Consider the following 19,508-nt stretch of genomic DNA (forward strand, 5'->3'; position numbering starts at 1 on the left):
AGCAGTACAAAAAAAAATGTTTGTAGCCAAAACACGAAGTGTGTAACCAGAAATACGAAGTATGTAACCAGAAACACGAAGCACGAAGTATGTAACCAGACACACGAAGAGTGGTACCAGAAACAAGGGGTACAAAAAAATGTATGTAGCCAAAACACGAAGTGTGTAACCATAAACACGAAGCACGAAGTATGTAACCAGAAACACTGAGCACGAAGTGTATAACACGAAGCACGAAGTGTGTAACCAGAAACAAAAAGCACGAAGTTTGTAACCAGAAACACGAAGTGGGTTATCAGAAACGTTAAATGTGTAACTAGAAAAACGTAGTGTGTAACCAGAAACACGAAATGTGTAACCAGAAACACGACGTGTGTAATCAGAAACAAGAAGTGTGTAACCAGAAACACGTAATGTGTAACCAGTAACACGAAGTGTGTAACCAAAAACGTAGTGTGAAACCATAAACATGTAGCTTCCTATCATAAACGTATAGTGAAACCAGAAACACGTAATGTGTAACCAGAAACACGAAGTCTGTAACCAAAAACACGAAATGTGTAATCAGACACACGAAATGTGTAATCAGAAACACGTAGTGTGTAACCAGACATGTAATGTCCTACATGAAACACATAGTGTCCTTCTAGAAACACGTGTATGTAATCAGGAAGACGCAGTGTGCAACCAGAAACACATAGTGTGTAAACAGAAAAAACAGAAACACGTATTGTGCAACCATAAACATCAATTGTCTTACTAGAAACACGTTATGTGTAACAAGAAACACGCAGTGTGCTACCAGAAACACACAGTGTGTAACCAGAATACGTAATAAGTGAATAGAAAGACGCAGTGTCCTACCAGAAGCACTAAGTGTGTAATCACAAACATGACATGTGCTATTAGAAACACGTAGTGTGTTACCAGAAACACTCAGTTTGTAAACAGAAACACGTAGTGTGTAACCAGAAACACGTAGTGTGTTACCAGAAACACTCAGTTTGTAAACAGAAACACGTAGTGTGTAACCAGAAACACGTAGTGTGTTACCAGAAACACTCAGTTTGTAAACAGAAACACGTAGTGTGTAACCAGAAACAAGTAGTGTGTAACCAAAAACACGTAGTGTGCTATCAGAAACAAATCGTGTGTAACCAGAAACACATAGTTCCCCTAGAAACACGCAATGTCCCTTAGAAACACGTAGTGAGTAACCAGAAATTCGTAGTGTCCTACCAAAAAGACAGTTATAAGATATTTTTTTAAACAAATATCAGTCCACACAAAACAAATTAGGCAACATAAATAATTTTTATAATTACAATAGCATAACAAATGATTGATTGGGAATGTTTATTGGTTATTAAAATAATATAGCAGACAAACAAGAGTACACATCAATATTTTATATATATAAAGATTATTATCTATTCTGTTTGAAATGACTTTACAACAGGTACAGCGAAAATTCCTCCCGACCCGAAACCATTTTATATCTGTAGAACACTGAAAGATTAAGCCGAACAATGACCACCCTGCATCAATCGTAATTTTTCTCATACTTTTGTTTTTACAATTGTTAAACTGAAAGAACAGTCACTAAATCTAGAAAGGACAATAATCGCTGTTTTTTCTTTAGCTGATGTAAAGCAAGTTTTATGGGTTAATAATGGAAGAATAATTATAGAATTTCTTCTTTTAAGAAACAAGAGCATTTAGATAATGATATGTGTTGTAGAATGTATCTTTTAAATGGAATTTATATGGGTCGAAGATATACAGTAAATCATAACAAAACAGGAACAAGTTTGCTATTAAAGGGGCGCAATCGAATACATACTACCAACCGATAATCTATATTGCCGACATGTACACAGATGTCGTCAAGAAGTGTACAGCTGAAATCATCTTATCACACTTCCATGCAAAATACCTAGCATTGCAAACATAGTGATCAAACGACCATTAAATCATTTGTTTGATAAGATTGTGCTTTACCGTGACAAATGAGAGGTAAAAGATACCAAAGGGACATTTAAACGCATACGTCAATAATAAACTTACTTACTCCATATGGTTTTAAAAAAAAACCACAGAAACAAACAAACAACAGTACGCTAAAAACAACATAGATAGCTAAAAACTATCATCACGAATCCATCCCAAAACTAGGGATAATATCAGGGGCTCCAGAAAGGTATACTCATCATAGATACAAGAATTAAAGTTTTCAGTAGATGATCAACTGATTAATAAAAATATCAGTTTGACATGTAAATTTATACCTTTAGAGAAACTAGAATTCTCATTAAGTGTGTTTCAAGTTAGCTAAAATATGATACCTTTCGTGACACTAGCAGAATTATACGCCGTATTACCGGTCAGTTAATAACGTCTTGGTATTCCTTTAGTAAAACTATAATTTTCATTCGATGTTATAACAAGCAATTAACTCTGCAATTATATTCATTTGAGAAACAAAGATTCGGATATAATGTTTTACTCGTTAAGAGAAGATGTCATAGTATATCTTTAATGAAACTTTATTAAGGCTGCTATATTTTACTACTCAGGTAACCAATATATTAGGGTTTACAATGGTTTAAGTGTAAATATAAGGCTTCTGTTACGTTTTCCCGTTTTGTTAAATGTGACATGGTATACTATTGACGATTCTATGATGTTCCTGTGATTTGCATCAGTCAACCTGTCATTGCATACCTTTATTTAAACTATGAAGCCGCTGAAGTCATAACAGTCCGTTTAAGATTTTGAGAAATCATAATGCCTCTGTAGAGACTAACATAGATATGAGAAGATGTGGTATGGGTGCCTATGAAACAAATCTCCATCCAATTCACAATTTGTAAAAGGAAACCATATGTCAAAGTACGGTCTACAACACGAAGCCTTTGCTCACACGGAGCAGCAAGCTATAAAAGTCACAAAAAGTAACTAGTGGTAAACCATTCAAATGGAAAAACCAACGGTCTAATCTCTGAAATAAAAACAAGAAACGAGAAAGACTTATGAACCACATCAACAAACGAGAAAGACTAATGAACCACATCAACAAACGACAAGAATTGAACATCAGATTCCTGACTTAAGGTAGCACAATACAAAGATTTTTTTACTTCCAATCACTAACCTTTGAAATGCTGTAACTTTCTTATGAATGCATAGAAAATAATAAAAGAGGTATATATAGATAGATAAAAGATTAATCTTTTAAATGAATGCAGTATTTTTATTATGCAAGCATTATGTAATCAATTATTATGTAATTAGAGGAAAAATCTGGGTAAGTTCACTTGAATGAATTTAGCTCTGCCATCTTTTTAACTATAAAGGAAATTTTAACGAAATCTTAATCAATACATCATGGGCTTCAAAAGGGTGTCTCAGATTGTCTCTATGGTATTCCATTCTCTCATAAATCTCTAATTAGTGTAAACATCCTAACCACATAAAAGAAGAAAATGTTTAATTAGGTGTAAAATTTGTTCTATACATTCTATCTGAAATCTGAGACACCCTTTTGTAGATAATGGCCATAGGAACAACATATGATAAAATCAACCCTTTAGGGATACCTATGCAAAAGCTAATTTCATTTGAAAGTGGAAATTTGGTGAAAAATATTTTAGACGCATTTAACATTATAATTGGTTACATAATTGTTGCATCATACTAAAATTGCATTTATTTGAAAGAGTAATCTGTAAGCTATCCAAAACTACCAATTTTATAAATTTCCAAGCATTATTAAGAAAGTTACAGCATTTTAAAACTTGGGGGATGGAGTTATAAAATCTTTGTATTGTGCTACCTTAAGACAGGTGCAAACATGTCAGTTAAACATTTTATTGTCATTGATAAAAAATTATACTACACGAATATGTTTTACTTTTCGGGTATAATGTCAGTGAATAACTTTAGCAAACCTCGCACTTTAATGGCATTGTTAAATATCACATTAAAATGACAACATAATAATATAGGACTACAATACAAATAAATAGGAGAACGTATTAGGCAAAGAAACACATGAATAATAGATAACAAAAGGCATCAGGTTTAAAATTCAATACTTCAAAAACGCGCCTCGTCCACACAAGACTTACCAGTGACGCCCAGATATAAAAGTTCGAAAGTCAAAAAAAGGTACAAAGTTGTACAGCTCTGAGGATCAAAAATTGAAAAAGTTTGTGCCAAATACGGCTAGGGTTTTCTGCTTGTGATAAGAACATCCTTATTATTTAGAACAATTTATGCTATTTCAAACAGTAAATTTTAGCAAATGAATATAAAAGATTTACATGATAAAACTGAACCCGAATACATAATACATAATACATTGAAGACCAATATAGAAAATAGACACACCCGCATTAGTCCAGGCCTCAACGCAAAAAGTCATAAAAATGACGTCACATACGAAGTGGTGAAAAGGCACAATAATTACGTCACGCAGACAGTTGAATTTCTGAAACAGCACAAAAATGACGTCACATTTGAAAAATTATATCTCAAAAATAAGATAGAAATAGGATTGATTTAAGATTATAATAGAACTAAATACTGATATTACATTTAAACACAATGCACATTGCAATACTAATTAATAGCAATTAACTATATAATATATATGTCCGGTTTAATTTGAAGCTAACTTCGAACATAAAATATCGAACAGATTACGTTGAACAAAATCAAAACTAATAAATGAAGGTCACCGTGGTGATTAATTTTCTTTACCATAACACATGAATATAATAGAAAAGACGTCGACCAATTTGACAAAATCCGATGAAAATTACAAATATAAAAATTCAAACTAAATACATGAATTTGGGATAGATAAGTACCGTAACACGTCTTATAGTAATGCGAATTCACACTCAGCAAAACAGTCACAATCGGGAATAAGCATAAACAAGCTAATATTAACAAAAGTTTAATGTTCGGTCTTATTAAAAACAATATCAACAATAAGACACGAACGAAGCGAAATGCAAAAACTATACAAAAAAATGTAAATAAAAAAAAGGAATAACAAATGAAAAATGGGATTCGTCATTTTCTACACAAGAAAATGCCTGTTCAAAGTTAGGAATATGAAAGTTGTCCATACGTTTGGTGTGTTTGAGCTTTTGGTTTTACCAACTAATTCGGGACTTTCCGTTTTGAATTTTCCTCAGAGTTCAGTTATTTTGTGATTTTACCTTTTTCAAACCTTCTACAAGTGCAAGCTCTGTCTACCCATTGTGCAGGTATGTATCGTATTCTGTATTAATATTCATACCATAGAAATTTTTATAACAACGCATTAGTAAGTTACAGGTTTCGTCAATGTGTTTGATATCAATCATACAAAACAGACTTCGATTGAGAATGTTCGATTTTCATTGTATGCAAATGAAAATGACAAAAAAGAGGTAGCCTTTAAATTAAATCCATTTTAGACCACAACGCAAACTAAATTAAGCACAGTAAGGAAACTTGAATATTTTTTGTGAGTCTATTTCCGCGACGATTTGAAGCTAATTTGATTCAAACAAATACACATATTTTCAACTTCTCGTCCAATCAAATTGTTTCATATTACATTTTTTTCCCGTAAACTAAATCACAATGTATGAATGACCACAAGTGAAGATTGCATTGTATCGATATCAATATATTTAAAACCTTAATTGTTAATGGCTATTTGGAAAACAACTGGGTGTCGAAAATTAGAAAACAAAATGCTATTTTACTAGTCGTTGAAATATATTATGGTATATCTTTAGTGTAACAATGATTTTCCTGTGATATTCTAACAGACGGATGATATTTTACCTACATACACAGTCGGTATTCAAGAGCTTGAAACTGCAATTCAGACTATATAAAGCGTCACTAGTGTCTGAACAGATAGTTTATGAACCAGGGTTATGTCAAAGAAAGTATCATCATTTTTCTTATAATTTTCATTGAAGATATCAATTCTTATTGATAAATACTAGTTTTCCATATCAACTTCACAAATGTGTAAATTATTACTTTTACCACTCGGTCTATTTTTGGTAATATCCATTTGAAGTGGCTTGGTATTTATACATCCCGTCATAATATTATTTTGCTTTGGTAAATGTTTGTATTCCTGTCTTTCGTTTTTACTTATGTGCTTTGTCTATTGGATTTTTTGGTTTTCTTTGTTGACTCATGTATCCCTATCAATAACTTGGTAAGCACCTCAAAAGGAACAGTCATGCCATGTTTGGTTTCATTCCATTCAGTGGTTGTCTAAAAGAGGACATTTGTATGTATTTCCCATAGGGTCCTCTGTTAAACTAAGTCCCCCTGCTGGCGGCCATTTTTGATGATGGATCGGCTTCAAATTAACAATACTTTGTCAGCATCCATAAGGAAATTCATGCAATGTTTGGTTGTATTATATTTAATGGTTGTCAAACAGAAGACATTTTTATGAATTTTCTGTAGGGTCCTATGTTAAACTAAGTCCCCCGGTGGCAACCATCTTGGATGATGGATCAGCTTCAAAGTAATATCACTTGGTCTGCACTTCATAAGGAACATTCATGCCATGTGTGGTTCCATTCCATTCAGTGGTTCTCTAAAAGAAGACATATGTAAGTATTTCCCATAGGGTCCTATATTTAACTAAGTCCCGCGTTGGCGGCTATCTTTGATGATGTATCGGCTTCAAATTAACAATACTTCGTCAGCATCCATAAGGAAATTCATGCCATGTTTTGTTTTGTTATATTTAATGGTTGTCTTAAAGAAGATATTTTTAAGTATTTTCCGTAGGGTCCTGTGTTACACTAAGTCTCCCGCTGGCGATCATCTTGGATGATGGATCAGCTTCAAATTAAAATCACTTGGTCAGCACCTCATAAGGAACCTTCATGACATGTTTGGTTCCATTCCATTTAGTAGTTATCTAAAAGAAGTTCTCTAGACGATGCCGAACGACGGACGCCAAGTGATGGAAATAGTTCACTTAGCTATTCGGGTCAGATAAGCCAAAAAAGGAATATTATGCGATTGAAATACAAGTAAAAGGTTTAGCTTGCTATACAAAAGACCAAAATCACAAAAATACTGAACTCCGGGGAAAATTCAAAGCGGAAAGTCCCTAATCAAATGACAAAATTAAACCCTCAAACACATCAAACGGACGGATAACAACTGTCATATTTCTTACATGGTACAGATATTTTCTTGTGTAGAAAATGATGGATTAAACCTGGTTTTACAGCTAGCTTAACCGCTCACTTGTATAAGAGTCGCATTAAATTCCATTATATTGACAATGGTGTGTGAACAACAGACATAATAAGTAAAAATGTCAAAATTAAGGGTACAGCAGTCAGCATTGTGTTATAATTTAATCACTACAAAAAGTAATAAATATGTAACAAAGAAGCACAAAAAGACATATAAACAAAGAAAATTAGCAAAAATAAAAGGCAAATATCCAAAAAATTACAATAGCGCAATAACACAATGACGGGGTGTATAAGTACAGCGCCACGTCATTATGTACTAATGTATCAATCCACCAAATGTAGTACTAGGTTCAATCCAACATTTTCTACATAAGAACATGCATATACCAAGTCAGGATTATGACAGTTGTCATACATTCGTTTAATGTGTTTCAGCTTTTGATATTCCAATTTGATAAGGGACTTTCGGTTTTAAATTTGAGTTTTGAGTTTGGTATTGTAGTTATTTTACTTTTTACCTGTGACTAATGGTCAAACATAAGTGAACTTATGATTCGCATGTTATTTCCTCCATTTATTTAAACATGTTATGGTATACATATAGTGATATTAGTATTTTTGATGTAATTCATGAATCAACGTTTTCTTTTTATCTCTCAACTGATTTAGTCACATGACATACATCATTCATGGAGGATATTGTTTCAGTCATTTATTTGCTCCAATATGCTCGAAAAAAACAGATTACTAAAAGTTACAACGTATATACATAAAAATAAAAATGGTATCATTTCAGTTACCTTGAAAAACAAAATAACTATGATCATTCTTCTGAGTTTCAGTGTGGATTGGTTCGCAAATAAATGATAAGGTATGAGGTTCAAAAGAAATAAAACACATGCATTATGTATTAAAAAAATTAAAAACAATAAAAACATAAGAACTTGTTCTCTTAAGTCTATCACTCCTGAGTCCACTGTGAGTGTGCCATGTGTACCATTATAACTAGTAATGTTTGGGATAGTACGACATTGTACAGAGAAATCTACACCATTCTTATAGGTAATATTATTAGCTAAACTTATACATGAAATATCTACATAACTAAATTCCGTACAATTGAAAGCTGTAATGATCAGTGTATTTTGATTGTGAACGGTATACAAATTGTCGTATTGTTTACCCATAAATTCACAAAAACAACACAATCCACTTAACACACCCAAAACCGACATTATGATAACCATCATATGCAGAGATATCTTTTCGTATTCTACATGTAGTGTGACTACAGCAAAATGTTGTATACATGTCATCCATTTTGTTAAAAAAATACACAGCATGACACCGTAAACCAAAACCAACATAAATCTGTATATTGTTTGAATGTATACCAATTCACCAAATAATATGTATAAACCACACGTTAATATAACGACATATAACAACAAAAATGATCCCCGCAGTAGATTGGAACACCTCATATTAAATATTATTATTGATGATATCCAAAGCATACCAACAGTGGGAATTACAACTTTCAAATTTCTACTCACCTGCACCAAAGTTATAATACCTGATTTTTCGATGGTTTGTCCAACGCAATTATATACATTATCACTTTCCGTCGTAAATTCGTAACTTATATGTACAATAAGTCCCATGGTCACTGCAAATAAGAACATCGTGACTATTGTAAAGTAAAAATAAGACTTCATAATTGATTGTCTATATTTTTCATCATTGTTTATGTAATTCACAGTTTCACAATTATGAATTAACTTCAATGCATCAATGTTACTTTCGTTAACAATATAAGGATTGGCCCCATTCTGTAGTAATGTTTTCCTACACTCGATTGTTTTCTCTTTCGAAAGACTCCTAATAACAAGAGAATGTAAGGGTGTATTACCGTAAATGTCTGGCATATTTACAAAGTCACGACCAACATTTCTTAACCATGTTTTAAGTGCAATATTAAAACACATGACCTTGAAAGCCGACTTTGATGACTGATCATACTCTCTACCATCCTCTGCGTTTCCATTAGTTTTACTTTGTTGATTCCGGGAACTATGGATAATCAATAACCGTGTTGTACTTTCGTCCATTATGTAATGTAAAGGTGTTCTATCGAAAACATCACGAACCTTTACTTTACCTTTATTACGAAGCAGAATAGACAGTATTTCGATGTTACTTTTCATAACTGCTAGATGGACAGCAGTAAGTCCATTATTGTCCGCTATGTTAACTTTAGGTGTCGGCTTATTACACAAAAGTTTTCCTTGGTAATCGTTTTGTGGCATTTTTTTATGGAATAAAACCTCCACAGCTTCTAGATTATCTAATAATACAGCGTAATGTAGAACTGTCCATCCGCTCTTTGTTCGAGAATTTATATTCTCTGATCGAATTTTTGATTCCAAATATTTTAAATCGTTCTGTCGTACAGCTTCATGAAGCTCTGTCTGGTTTAAATCCTTCGCAAGAATGCAACTAGTTAGTTCGTGCTTGGTTGAAATAGCCACACTTGGGATTTGTATTTCAAACCATCCTCTTTTATTTAGCTGTGCTCGATTTTCCACCAATAAGCATACAATATCACAGCTACCTGCCTTGGCCGCTATATATAAAGGTGTTTCCCAAAATTCGGAAAAGCAGTTAACATCTGCACCAGACAAAATTAATTCTTTTACAATTTCTAAACTACCACCAAGAACAGCCAGCGGAAAGAACGGTTTTACGGAGGGTATAAATATACAATCTTTACCCAGAATGGAACTACGATCTATAGCTGACATTTTACTCCATGCATATTTAAAAAGCTCATAGCAACCGAATGCCAGAATCCAATACATAAGTGTACTTCTGAAGGGAATAGCATGTATAACTCGACTAATGGCATCTTTTTTATCTTGTAAGTTTTTATTAGACATCGCCGTTAAAATGTTTTTAAAGATTGATCGATCTCTGTGTTTTCTCCGTTCAGAACTTACAGTTTTAAAAAATGTATTTTTCAATTTCAGTTTGTTATATTTGTTTTCAAGATGAATTCCAAATATACGAACAAAGTTACTATTTTCAAAAAGATGACTCATCAACATACTGGAAAATCTTCCATTGTTTAATTCAGTCCACACTCTAGTATATAAAGGCGTTAAACGATCGACATCCAATTCATTTGCCAGAATTATAACAGTATTTTCATCATCGTTTCCTTTGTCGTTTTCATTGGAATGAACCTTGACTCGATCCCTTATAAACAAGATATCACATTCAAAAATCATTACTTTGGGATGAAACGTATAGAAATGATAACTGATAGTCTCTTCAAGAGTATCGTGAATAAACCGGAAATTGTAACTGTCCTTGTTAAAATAAGATCCTACAGCAGAAATAGCGCTATCCTCAAGTTCTTTTTTATGCATATTTCTTTGAAGTCCGCAAGTTTGCATTATTTTGTAAATTTTTGCATCATATTCGTCTGAGTCAATATCAAATATTTTTTTACTAAACGAACCATTGTTTAACATACAAATCACTAAAATGCAGTATAGCTTCTTATTTTCATGACTTATCATATCAAGTTCTTTCCTTAACAGTGATACAGGTTGCTTAAAGAATGCAATTCTTCTTTTGAATCTTTCTTTATCATCTGAAACTAATTTGCAAAGGAGAGGAAATGCATAAATCGTTTCACACATAATCTCAACCTCCTCTCTTTTTATTTCCTTCTCTAAGTTATTTCTCTGAAGATTTTTCATCAGTATTCTCATCTTTTCCTTCTTTGACAGAGCAAAAGACTCTAAATTTATGACTTCTTTGTTTAAAATTGTCGATGCATTTTTAAATCTATTATTGAGTACTATTTGTGATCTCATTGTACACAATATTTTGCTTGAACCTGTTTTAAAGCAACTTAGTAGCTTTTCGTTTATTCTTACCCATTTGTTTAACAGGGTCGGATTTAAATCATATCTACCAAGGACATCATCCATTAGAAACACTTGTTTTTCATGTGTTTTGAATTTGATTATATCCTTTGGAGACTCTATTGGAACAATTCCAAAGCCTTCCACTTTAAACTTTAATGCGATATGCCGAATGTTAGCTGTCTTTCCTATTCCCGAACTTGATGTGACCATAATACAGCTACATTCCTTTACTTTGTCATAAACAAGTTTTGTTCCTCTTGTCTCATAAAAACTTTCGTCATCTTTTAGCCATGTATTAACCAAAGCTGCATTCGCATCTGTAAACATTAATACATCTGATCACTATAACTGTTATAACTGTTATTGGTGTATTGAGCAAACACTCCAAAATAAGAACATTTTTCATCTTATCTAGGGTAATAAATCCTATAACACAAATTAGTAAATGCCATAAAGTAAAAGCTTTAAAAACTAGAATGGCTATACTTAAATATAAAATATACGTAAAACAGTCAAAAAAGTTGAGACACGGCTGAGGGTACAGGGCAAAATATCAGCCATAGAAATTACTAATAATACTGAATAATATTGACTTAAATTGACCTAAACACAAAGTTATAAAATGATCGAACCAGGATGAGGGGTTGTGGTCATATAATCTTTATGGACATGATCTGCACAAACGTTAATGCATCTGCATACCAAAAAGCATTGCTGTACCACGAGTGGTATATCTTAAACTAGCAAAATCACAACCTTTAACGTGTTAAAAGATATATCAGTGCAATATATCTGAATAAAAAAATGAAATGTGATTGCTGATTAAATAAGATGTATAAAAACTAAAGAGAGTTCTCATCATGATTTAGAACAGCTATTGAAATTCAACTTACTCCCTCCTCGGAATAATTAATCATATCAGAGAGATACAAAAAAAGAATGTTATAAAGAACTGGAAATAGGTCTTCAAATTAGTCTTGATTCACATTGAACAACAAGCTATAACGTGCATCACATTGATCAGTGTAAAACAACTGAAACAGGAAAACCAAACTCTATATTTACATGATTCAAACGAGAAACGAGTAACACGTATAAACCACATCTACAAACGGCAACAAACAGGTGCCTAACTTAGAACAGGTGCAAACAATACAGTGGGATTTATGTTTTAACAGGCGCCAACATATGCATAGATTTCTGAACTTGATTCAATATTTTGTAATAAATTCATCATATTTGTTTATGTATTCTATAAATCCGTCCGTTAGTCTTCTAGTTTAATTGTTTAATTGTTTTACATGCATTATGTCACAGCCTTTTATGCTTTATATTACTGAATAAACGAAATAGATTTCTCTCATAGTTGAAGGATTATGGTGACTAGAATTGATTATCCCTATCTTTAGAAGGTTTTTTGGTGGTTATTTTACTCATTATCCTTCTATCAAAATATTTAAAAAAAAAACCAGATCTATAATATGTATAACAGAACAACATTCCAAGGTCCCCCTCGTTAAATACATTTGTCTTTCGATAGGCAATAACTAACAAAACAAACTTTTATTTTAACATGTTTAATACATATATTAATGTAGTTCAAATGTCACGCCCCGCATTATTGTCGACCTACTTTGCAGAAACTTCATTTATTTATTATCAAATTGTCCTTGTGCTGAAGTTGTATGAAATATTTGCCAATTGACTTAAATCAAAAACAACACAATCGACCATTCTTATAAATTGGTTCGATCATAATTGTTTATAAACATATGTGGCACGGACGGACTGACTCACATCTAAAAATAAGAAGATGTGACATGTTTACAATGAAAGAACTTTTCACAAGATACCTAACGGCAAAGACATTTTTAACTATAGGTCATTGTACAGGCTTCATCGATGAGCAAAGCCCATACCACATAGTCAGCGATAAAAGTCCACGGAATGACAAATTTAAAGCAATCCTACAAAACAACTGCCTAACTTATGTACAAAATAATGAAACAAAATCAAGAGCAACAAACAACAAAAACACAGAATTTCAAGTAGGATTTAAACTTATTTGGAGGCACCAACCCTCTCCTAACCTTTAACAACGGTATATCAGTACAACATAAAAAAAACTCTAATATATAAAAAAGAAGTGATATGTCTGCAAATCAAAAAACTCTCCCTAAGAGACATGTCAAAAAACTCTCCACAAGTGACCAAACGACACAGAAATTAACAACTATCGGTATAAAAAAACAGACAGTTTTAAAAATGTTGTTAGAATAGATAGAATCAAACCTGCAATGTATTTCGGAATATTTCCTTCCCTGTAATGAGAGAAATCATTTTCTATCTGTATTTTCTCCATTTCACATTCCATGTATTCATTTTTTATCTGATTAATTTCTTCTTTATGTTCCTTTTCACAATCCATATATTCTTTTTTTAACTGCATTAGTTCTGCGTTTGCTAATGTTTTTGCTTGTTCCCCTCCAAGGTCGTAGTTCACGATGTCATTGATCTCCTGTGGTATTTGACCTCCATTTAAGACTGTCAATGCCTATAATGAGAATAATGTACAATGAAGTTAGCAGCTGATTCGTTATTCGATATTCAATATCCAATCAGCTGCTAGCTGTCGGTTTGATATTCATATTTAAATCATATAAACATATAATATTTTATAAACATTAAAAGCATGATTTTCATAGTTGAAAGAAGTGTAAAGATACGTAGAAATGTTTATGACCCCTTCAAGTTCTCGTAAACTGTTGTTGTTCTCGAAGATAAACCCTTATCAATGCTTATGTAAGTTCCATATTTTTCTTTACGTAATACAGATTGTTATTCATGAAACGACATCAAAACTGTAATTCTATATCTCATATTTCTGAAAAAAAAACCAAAAAAAAACCAAGCAGGTGTCCAAAGGATACGGATGCCCCGCTATCATTTTCCATGTTCAATGTTACGTGAAATTGGGTATTACAATTAGAAAGATCATATTATAAGGAACATGTGTACTGAGTTGCAAGTTGATTGGACTTCAAATTCATTTAACACTACCTTGACCAAAAACTTTAACCTCAAACTCTCACTTTCATTTTCTATGTTCATTGGACTGTAAAATTGGGGTCAAACGTCTAATTTGGCTATACATTAGAAATATGTTATCTTATCAAGGAAACAAATATACATATCTAACATTTTTGGGTTGATGTTAAGACGAGTTGTATATATATAAAAAAATAAGGGTACTTTTTATATGGCCTTCCAAATACCGTTTCGATCCCTTACATCACTGAAGATACATTCATTGTCAAAATCCGGATCTGGTGTACTAAAAAAATATTGACACCGTATGTTTGTGTCATAACATCGTGGCCACAAGTTAATTTTTATGCCCCGCCTACGATAGTAGAGGGGCATAATGTTTTCTGGTCTTTGCGTCCGTCCGTCCGTCCGTCCGTTCGTTCGTTCGTTCGTTCGTTCAGGTTAAAGTTTTTGGTCAAGGTAGTTTTTGATTTAGTTGAAGTCCAATCAACTTTAAACTTTGTACACATGATCTTTAGGTTATGATCTTTCTAATTTGATTGCCAGATTAGACTTTTGACCCCAATTTCACGGTCCACTGAACATAGAAAATAATAATGGAAGTGGGGCATCCGTGTACTATGGACACATTCTTGTTTTTTTCTGTTTATTATTAAATTTATATTAAGATCCATTTTGTTACATCTTGTGATAAATTTTATTTGGCAATCGCCAATGGTAGTCAGCAGGGTTAAAGAACATCAGTTGTTCGACCTTTTAGTCAAATGCGTTTTGTTTAAATATACTTTTTCACTTTTTTGGTCTTTTGGAAAATGTTGTTTGTGCTGTTATTAGACCCTTCTACAACGAAATTTGTTTTACATGCACACGTATAAAAAATGCGGTTTTTATCCAACGCAATCATAGGTTTGAAAGTAGTTTTCAATTTAGACTTGTTTATATATATATATATTGGTGTTGTTATGTACACTTCTTAGGCGTTGATATAATTTATTTTATTGTGTACATGTATCGGTACTTGTAACGATCCAGCGCCCTCGTGAAAAAATCGTTGACTATTATTCAGACGTTTTATATATATATATATATATATATATCACTGAGACGAAATCTAGATCTGGTGTACAAAAAATATTGACACCTTGTGTTTGTGGCATAACATCTTGTTCGTAAGTTCATTGTTTTCTGTTTAGTTTAAAATTGATATTAAGATCCATTTTGTTACATCTCGTGATCAATTTTATTTGGCAATCGCCAATGGCAGTTAGCAGGGTTAAAGAACATCAGTTGTTCGACCTGTTAGTCAAATGCGTTTTGTTTAAATATACTTTTTCACTTTTTTGGTCTTTTGGAAAATGTTGTTTGTGCAGTATTTAGACCCTTCTACAACGAAATTTGTTTTACATGCACACGTATAAAAATTGCGGTTTTTATCCAACGCAATCATAGGTTTGAACGTAGTTTTCAATTTAGACTTGTTTATTTTGTATCGTTTGGGCTTGTATCATATTTTCCCTCCGGTTTATATAATCCGTTCATCCTATATTGACTCTTGAAATTCAAGAGTCAATCTTAAATTGAGGGTACATTATATGGCCTTCCAAATACCGTTTCGATCCCTAACATCACTGAAGAGACATATATTGTCGAAATCTAGATCTGGTGTACAAAAAATATTGACACCTTGTGTTTGTGGCATAATATCTTGTTCACAAATTCATTGTTTTCTGTTTAGTTTAAAATTTATATTAAGATCCATTTTGTTACATCTGATGATCAATTTTATTTGGCAATCGCCAATGGCAGTTAGCAGGGTTAAAGAACATCAGTTGTTCGACCTGTTAGTCAAATGCGTTTTGTTTAAATATACTTTTTCACTTTTTTGGTCTTTTGGAAAATGTTGTTTGTGCAGTATTTAGACCCTTCTACAACGAAATTTGTTTTACATGCACACGTATAAAAATTGCGGTTTTTATCCAACGCAATCATAGGTTTGAACGCAGTTTTCAATTTAGACTTGTTTATATTTTATCGTTTGGACTTGTATCATATTTTCCCTCCGGTTTATATGATCCGTTCATCCTATATTGACTCTTGAAATTCAAGAGTCAATCTTAAATTGAGGGTAAATTATATGGCCTTCCAAATACCGTTTCGATCCCTAACATCACTGAAGAGACATATATTGTCGAAATCTAGATCTGGTGTAAAAAAATATTGACACCTTGTGTTTGTGGCATAACATCTTGTTCACAAGTTCATTGTTTTCTGTTTAGTTTAAAATTTCTATTAAGATCCATTTGGTTACATCTCGTGATCAATTTTATTTGGCAATCGCCAATGGCAGCTAGCAGGGTTAAAGAACATCAGTTGTTCTTCCTGTTAGTCAAATGCGTTTTGTTTAAATATACTTTTTCACTTTTTTGGTGTTTTGGAAAATGTTGTTTGTGCAGTATTTAGACCCTTCTACAACGAAATTTGTTTTACATGCACACGTATAAAAATTGCGGTTTTTATCCAACGCATTCATAGGTTTGAACGTAGTTTTCAAATTAGACTTGTTTCTATTTTATCGTTTGGGCTTGTATCATATTTTCCTTCCAGTTTATATGATCCGTTCATCCTATATTGACTCTTGAAATTCAAGAGTCAAATCTTAAATTGAAGGGTAATTATATGACCTTCCAAAAACCGTTTCGATCCCTAACATCACTGAAGAGACATATATTGTCGAAATCTAGATCTGGTGTACAAAAAATATTGACACCTTGTGTTTGTGGCATAATATCTTGTTCACAAGTTCATTGTTTTCTGTTTAGGTTAAAATTCATATTAGGATCCATTTTTTTACATCTCGTGATCAATTTTATTTGGCAATCGCCAATGGCAGTTAGCAGAGTTAAATAACATCAGTTGTTCGACCTGTTAGTCAAATTAGTTTTGTTTAAATATACTTTTTCACTTTTATGGTCTTTTGGAAAATGTTGTTTGTGCAGTATTTAGACCCTTCTACAAAGAAATTTGTTTTACATGCACACGTATAAAAATTGCGGTTTTTATCCAACGCAATCATAGGTTTGAACGCAGTTTTCAATTTAGACTTGTTTATATTTTATCGTTTGGGCTTGTATCATATTTTCCCTCCGGTTTATATGATTCATTCATCCTATATTGACTCTTGAAATTCAAGAGCCAATTTTAAATTGAGGGTAAATTACATGGCCTTCCAAATACCGTTTCGATCCCTTACATCACTGAAGAGACATATATTGTCGAAATCCAGATCTGGTGTACGAAAATTATTGACACCTTGTGTTTGTGGCATAACATCTTGTTCACAAGTTCATTGTTTTCTGTTTAGTTTAAAATTTATATTAAGATCCATTTTGTTACATCTCGCGATCAATTTTTTTTGGCAATCGCCAATGGCAGTTAGCAGGGTTAGAGAACATCTGTTGTTCGACCTGTTAGTCAAATGCGTTTTGTTTAAATATACTTTTTCACTTTTTTGGTCTTTGGAAAATGTTGTTTGTGCAGTATTTAGACCCTTCTACAACGAAATTTGTTTTACATGCACACGTATAAAAATGGCGGTTTTTATCCAACGCAATCATAGGTTGGACTGCAGTTTTCAAATTAGACTTGTTTCTATTTTATCGTTTGGGCTTGACTCATATTTTCCCTCCGGTTTATATGATCCGTTCATCCTATATTGACTCTTGAAATTCAAGAGTCAATCTTAAATTGAGGGTAAATAATATGGCCTTCCAAATACCGTTTCGATCCCTAACATCACTGAAGAAACATATATTGTCGAAATCTAGATCTGGTGTACAAAAATTATTGACACCTTGTGTTTGTGGCATAACATCTTGTTCACAAGTTCATTGTTTTCTGTTTAGTTTAAAATTTATATTAAGATCCATTTTGTTACATCTGGTGATCAATTTTATTTGGCAATCGCCAATGGAAGTTAGCAGGGTTACAGAAAATCAGTTGTTCGACCTGTTAGTCAAATGCGTTTTGTTTAAATATACTTTTTCACCTTTTTGGTCTTTTGGAAAATGTTGTGTGTGCAGTATTTAAACCCTTCTACAACGAAATTTGTTTTACATGCACACGTATAAAAAAAAATGCGGTTTTTATCCAACGCAATCATAGGTTTGGACGAAATTTACAATTTAGACTTGTTTATATTTTATCGTTTGGGCTTGTATCATATTTTCCCTCCGGTTTATATGATCCGTTCTTCCTATATTGACTCTTGAAATTCAAGAGTCAATCTTGAATTGAGGGTAAATTACATGGCCTTCCAAATACCGTTTCGATCCCTAACATCACTGAAGAGACATATATTGTCGAAATCTAGATCTGGTGTAAAAAAAATATTGACACCTTGTGTTTGTGGCATAACATCTTGTTCACAAGTTCATTGTTTTCTGTTTAGTTTAAAATTTATATTAAGATCCATTTTGTTACATCTCGTGATCAATTTTATTTGGCAATCGCCAATGGCAGTTAGCAGGGTTAAAGAACATCAGTTGTTCGACCTGTTAGTCAAATGCGTTTTGTTTAAATATACTTTTTCACTTTTTGGTCTTTTGGAAAATGTTGTTTGTACAGTATTTAGACCCTTCTACAACGAAATTTGTTTTACATGCACACGTATAAAAATTGCGGTTTTTATCCAACGCAATCATAGGTTTGAACGTAGTTTTCAAATTAGACTTGTTTCTATTTCATCGTTTGGGCTTGTATCATATTTTCCCTCCGGTTTATATCATCCTATATTGACTCTTGAAATTCAAGAGTCAAATCTTAAATTCAGGGTAAATTTTATGGCCTTCCAAAAACCGTTTCGATCCCTAACATCACTGAAATTTGTTTTACATGCACACGTTTAAAAGTTTTTTTCAATTTAGACTTGTTTATATTTTATGGTTTGGGCTTGTATCATATTTTTCCTCCGGTGTATATGGGACAATACCCCTAATGCACCTTGAAATGAGTAACACAAAAGTCACGTGTAATCCAAAAATCTCCGTGTAGTGATATTTGACACATTTCTATGATAAACAAATGACTGAGCTGAACCATTAGTGTTAATTCTAAGAAAAGATCCAGGGTTATCTTAAGATAATTTCACCTTGTACACCACAGAAAATTGTGAAAATGATGGTAAGTAGTTTTTTATTTATAACTAGTTATCATAAATGATTTAAGATAAATATTATTGATACAGAACAGCAAAAAATCAATGAAATTTTTGCTTTTTAAA

At 32.5% G+C, this 19,508-nt stretch overlaps 1 protein-coding gene across 1 annotated transcript in view; it reads right to left on the reverse strand.

Moving 5' to 3' along the window:
- Positions 1 to 2,555: 2,555 nt before the first annotated feature.
- LOC134701116 (uncharacterized) overlaps positions 2,556 to 19,508 on the reverse strand; it is a 43,835-nt gene continuing 26,882 nt past the window's right edge. Inside the window, exons 4-6 of the mRNA XM_063562260.1 lie at positions 13,475 to 13,736; positions 3,836 to 11,499; positions 2,556 to 3,108 (exon numbers count right to left, since the gene is read on the reverse strand). Coding sequence (XP_063418330.1) covers positions 7,949 to 11,499; positions 13,475 to 13,736 — 3,813 coding nt within the window. The 3' untranslated portion in view covers positions 2,556 to 3,108; positions 3,836 to 7,948. The remainder of the gene's footprint in view (positions 3,109 to 3,835; positions 11,500 to 13,474; positions 13,737 to 19,508) is intronic.

This window comes from Mytilus trossulus, unplaced genomic scaffold (assembly GCF_036588685.1).
Source record: "Mytilus trossulus isolate FHL-02 unplaced genomic scaffold, PNRI_Mtr1.1.1.hap1 h1tg000220l__unscaffolded, whole genome shotgun sequence".
In the NCBI taxonomy this organism is placed as follows: domain Eukaryota; kingdom Metazoa; phylum Mollusca; class Bivalvia; order Mytilida; family Mytilidae; genus Mytilus; species Mytilus trossulus.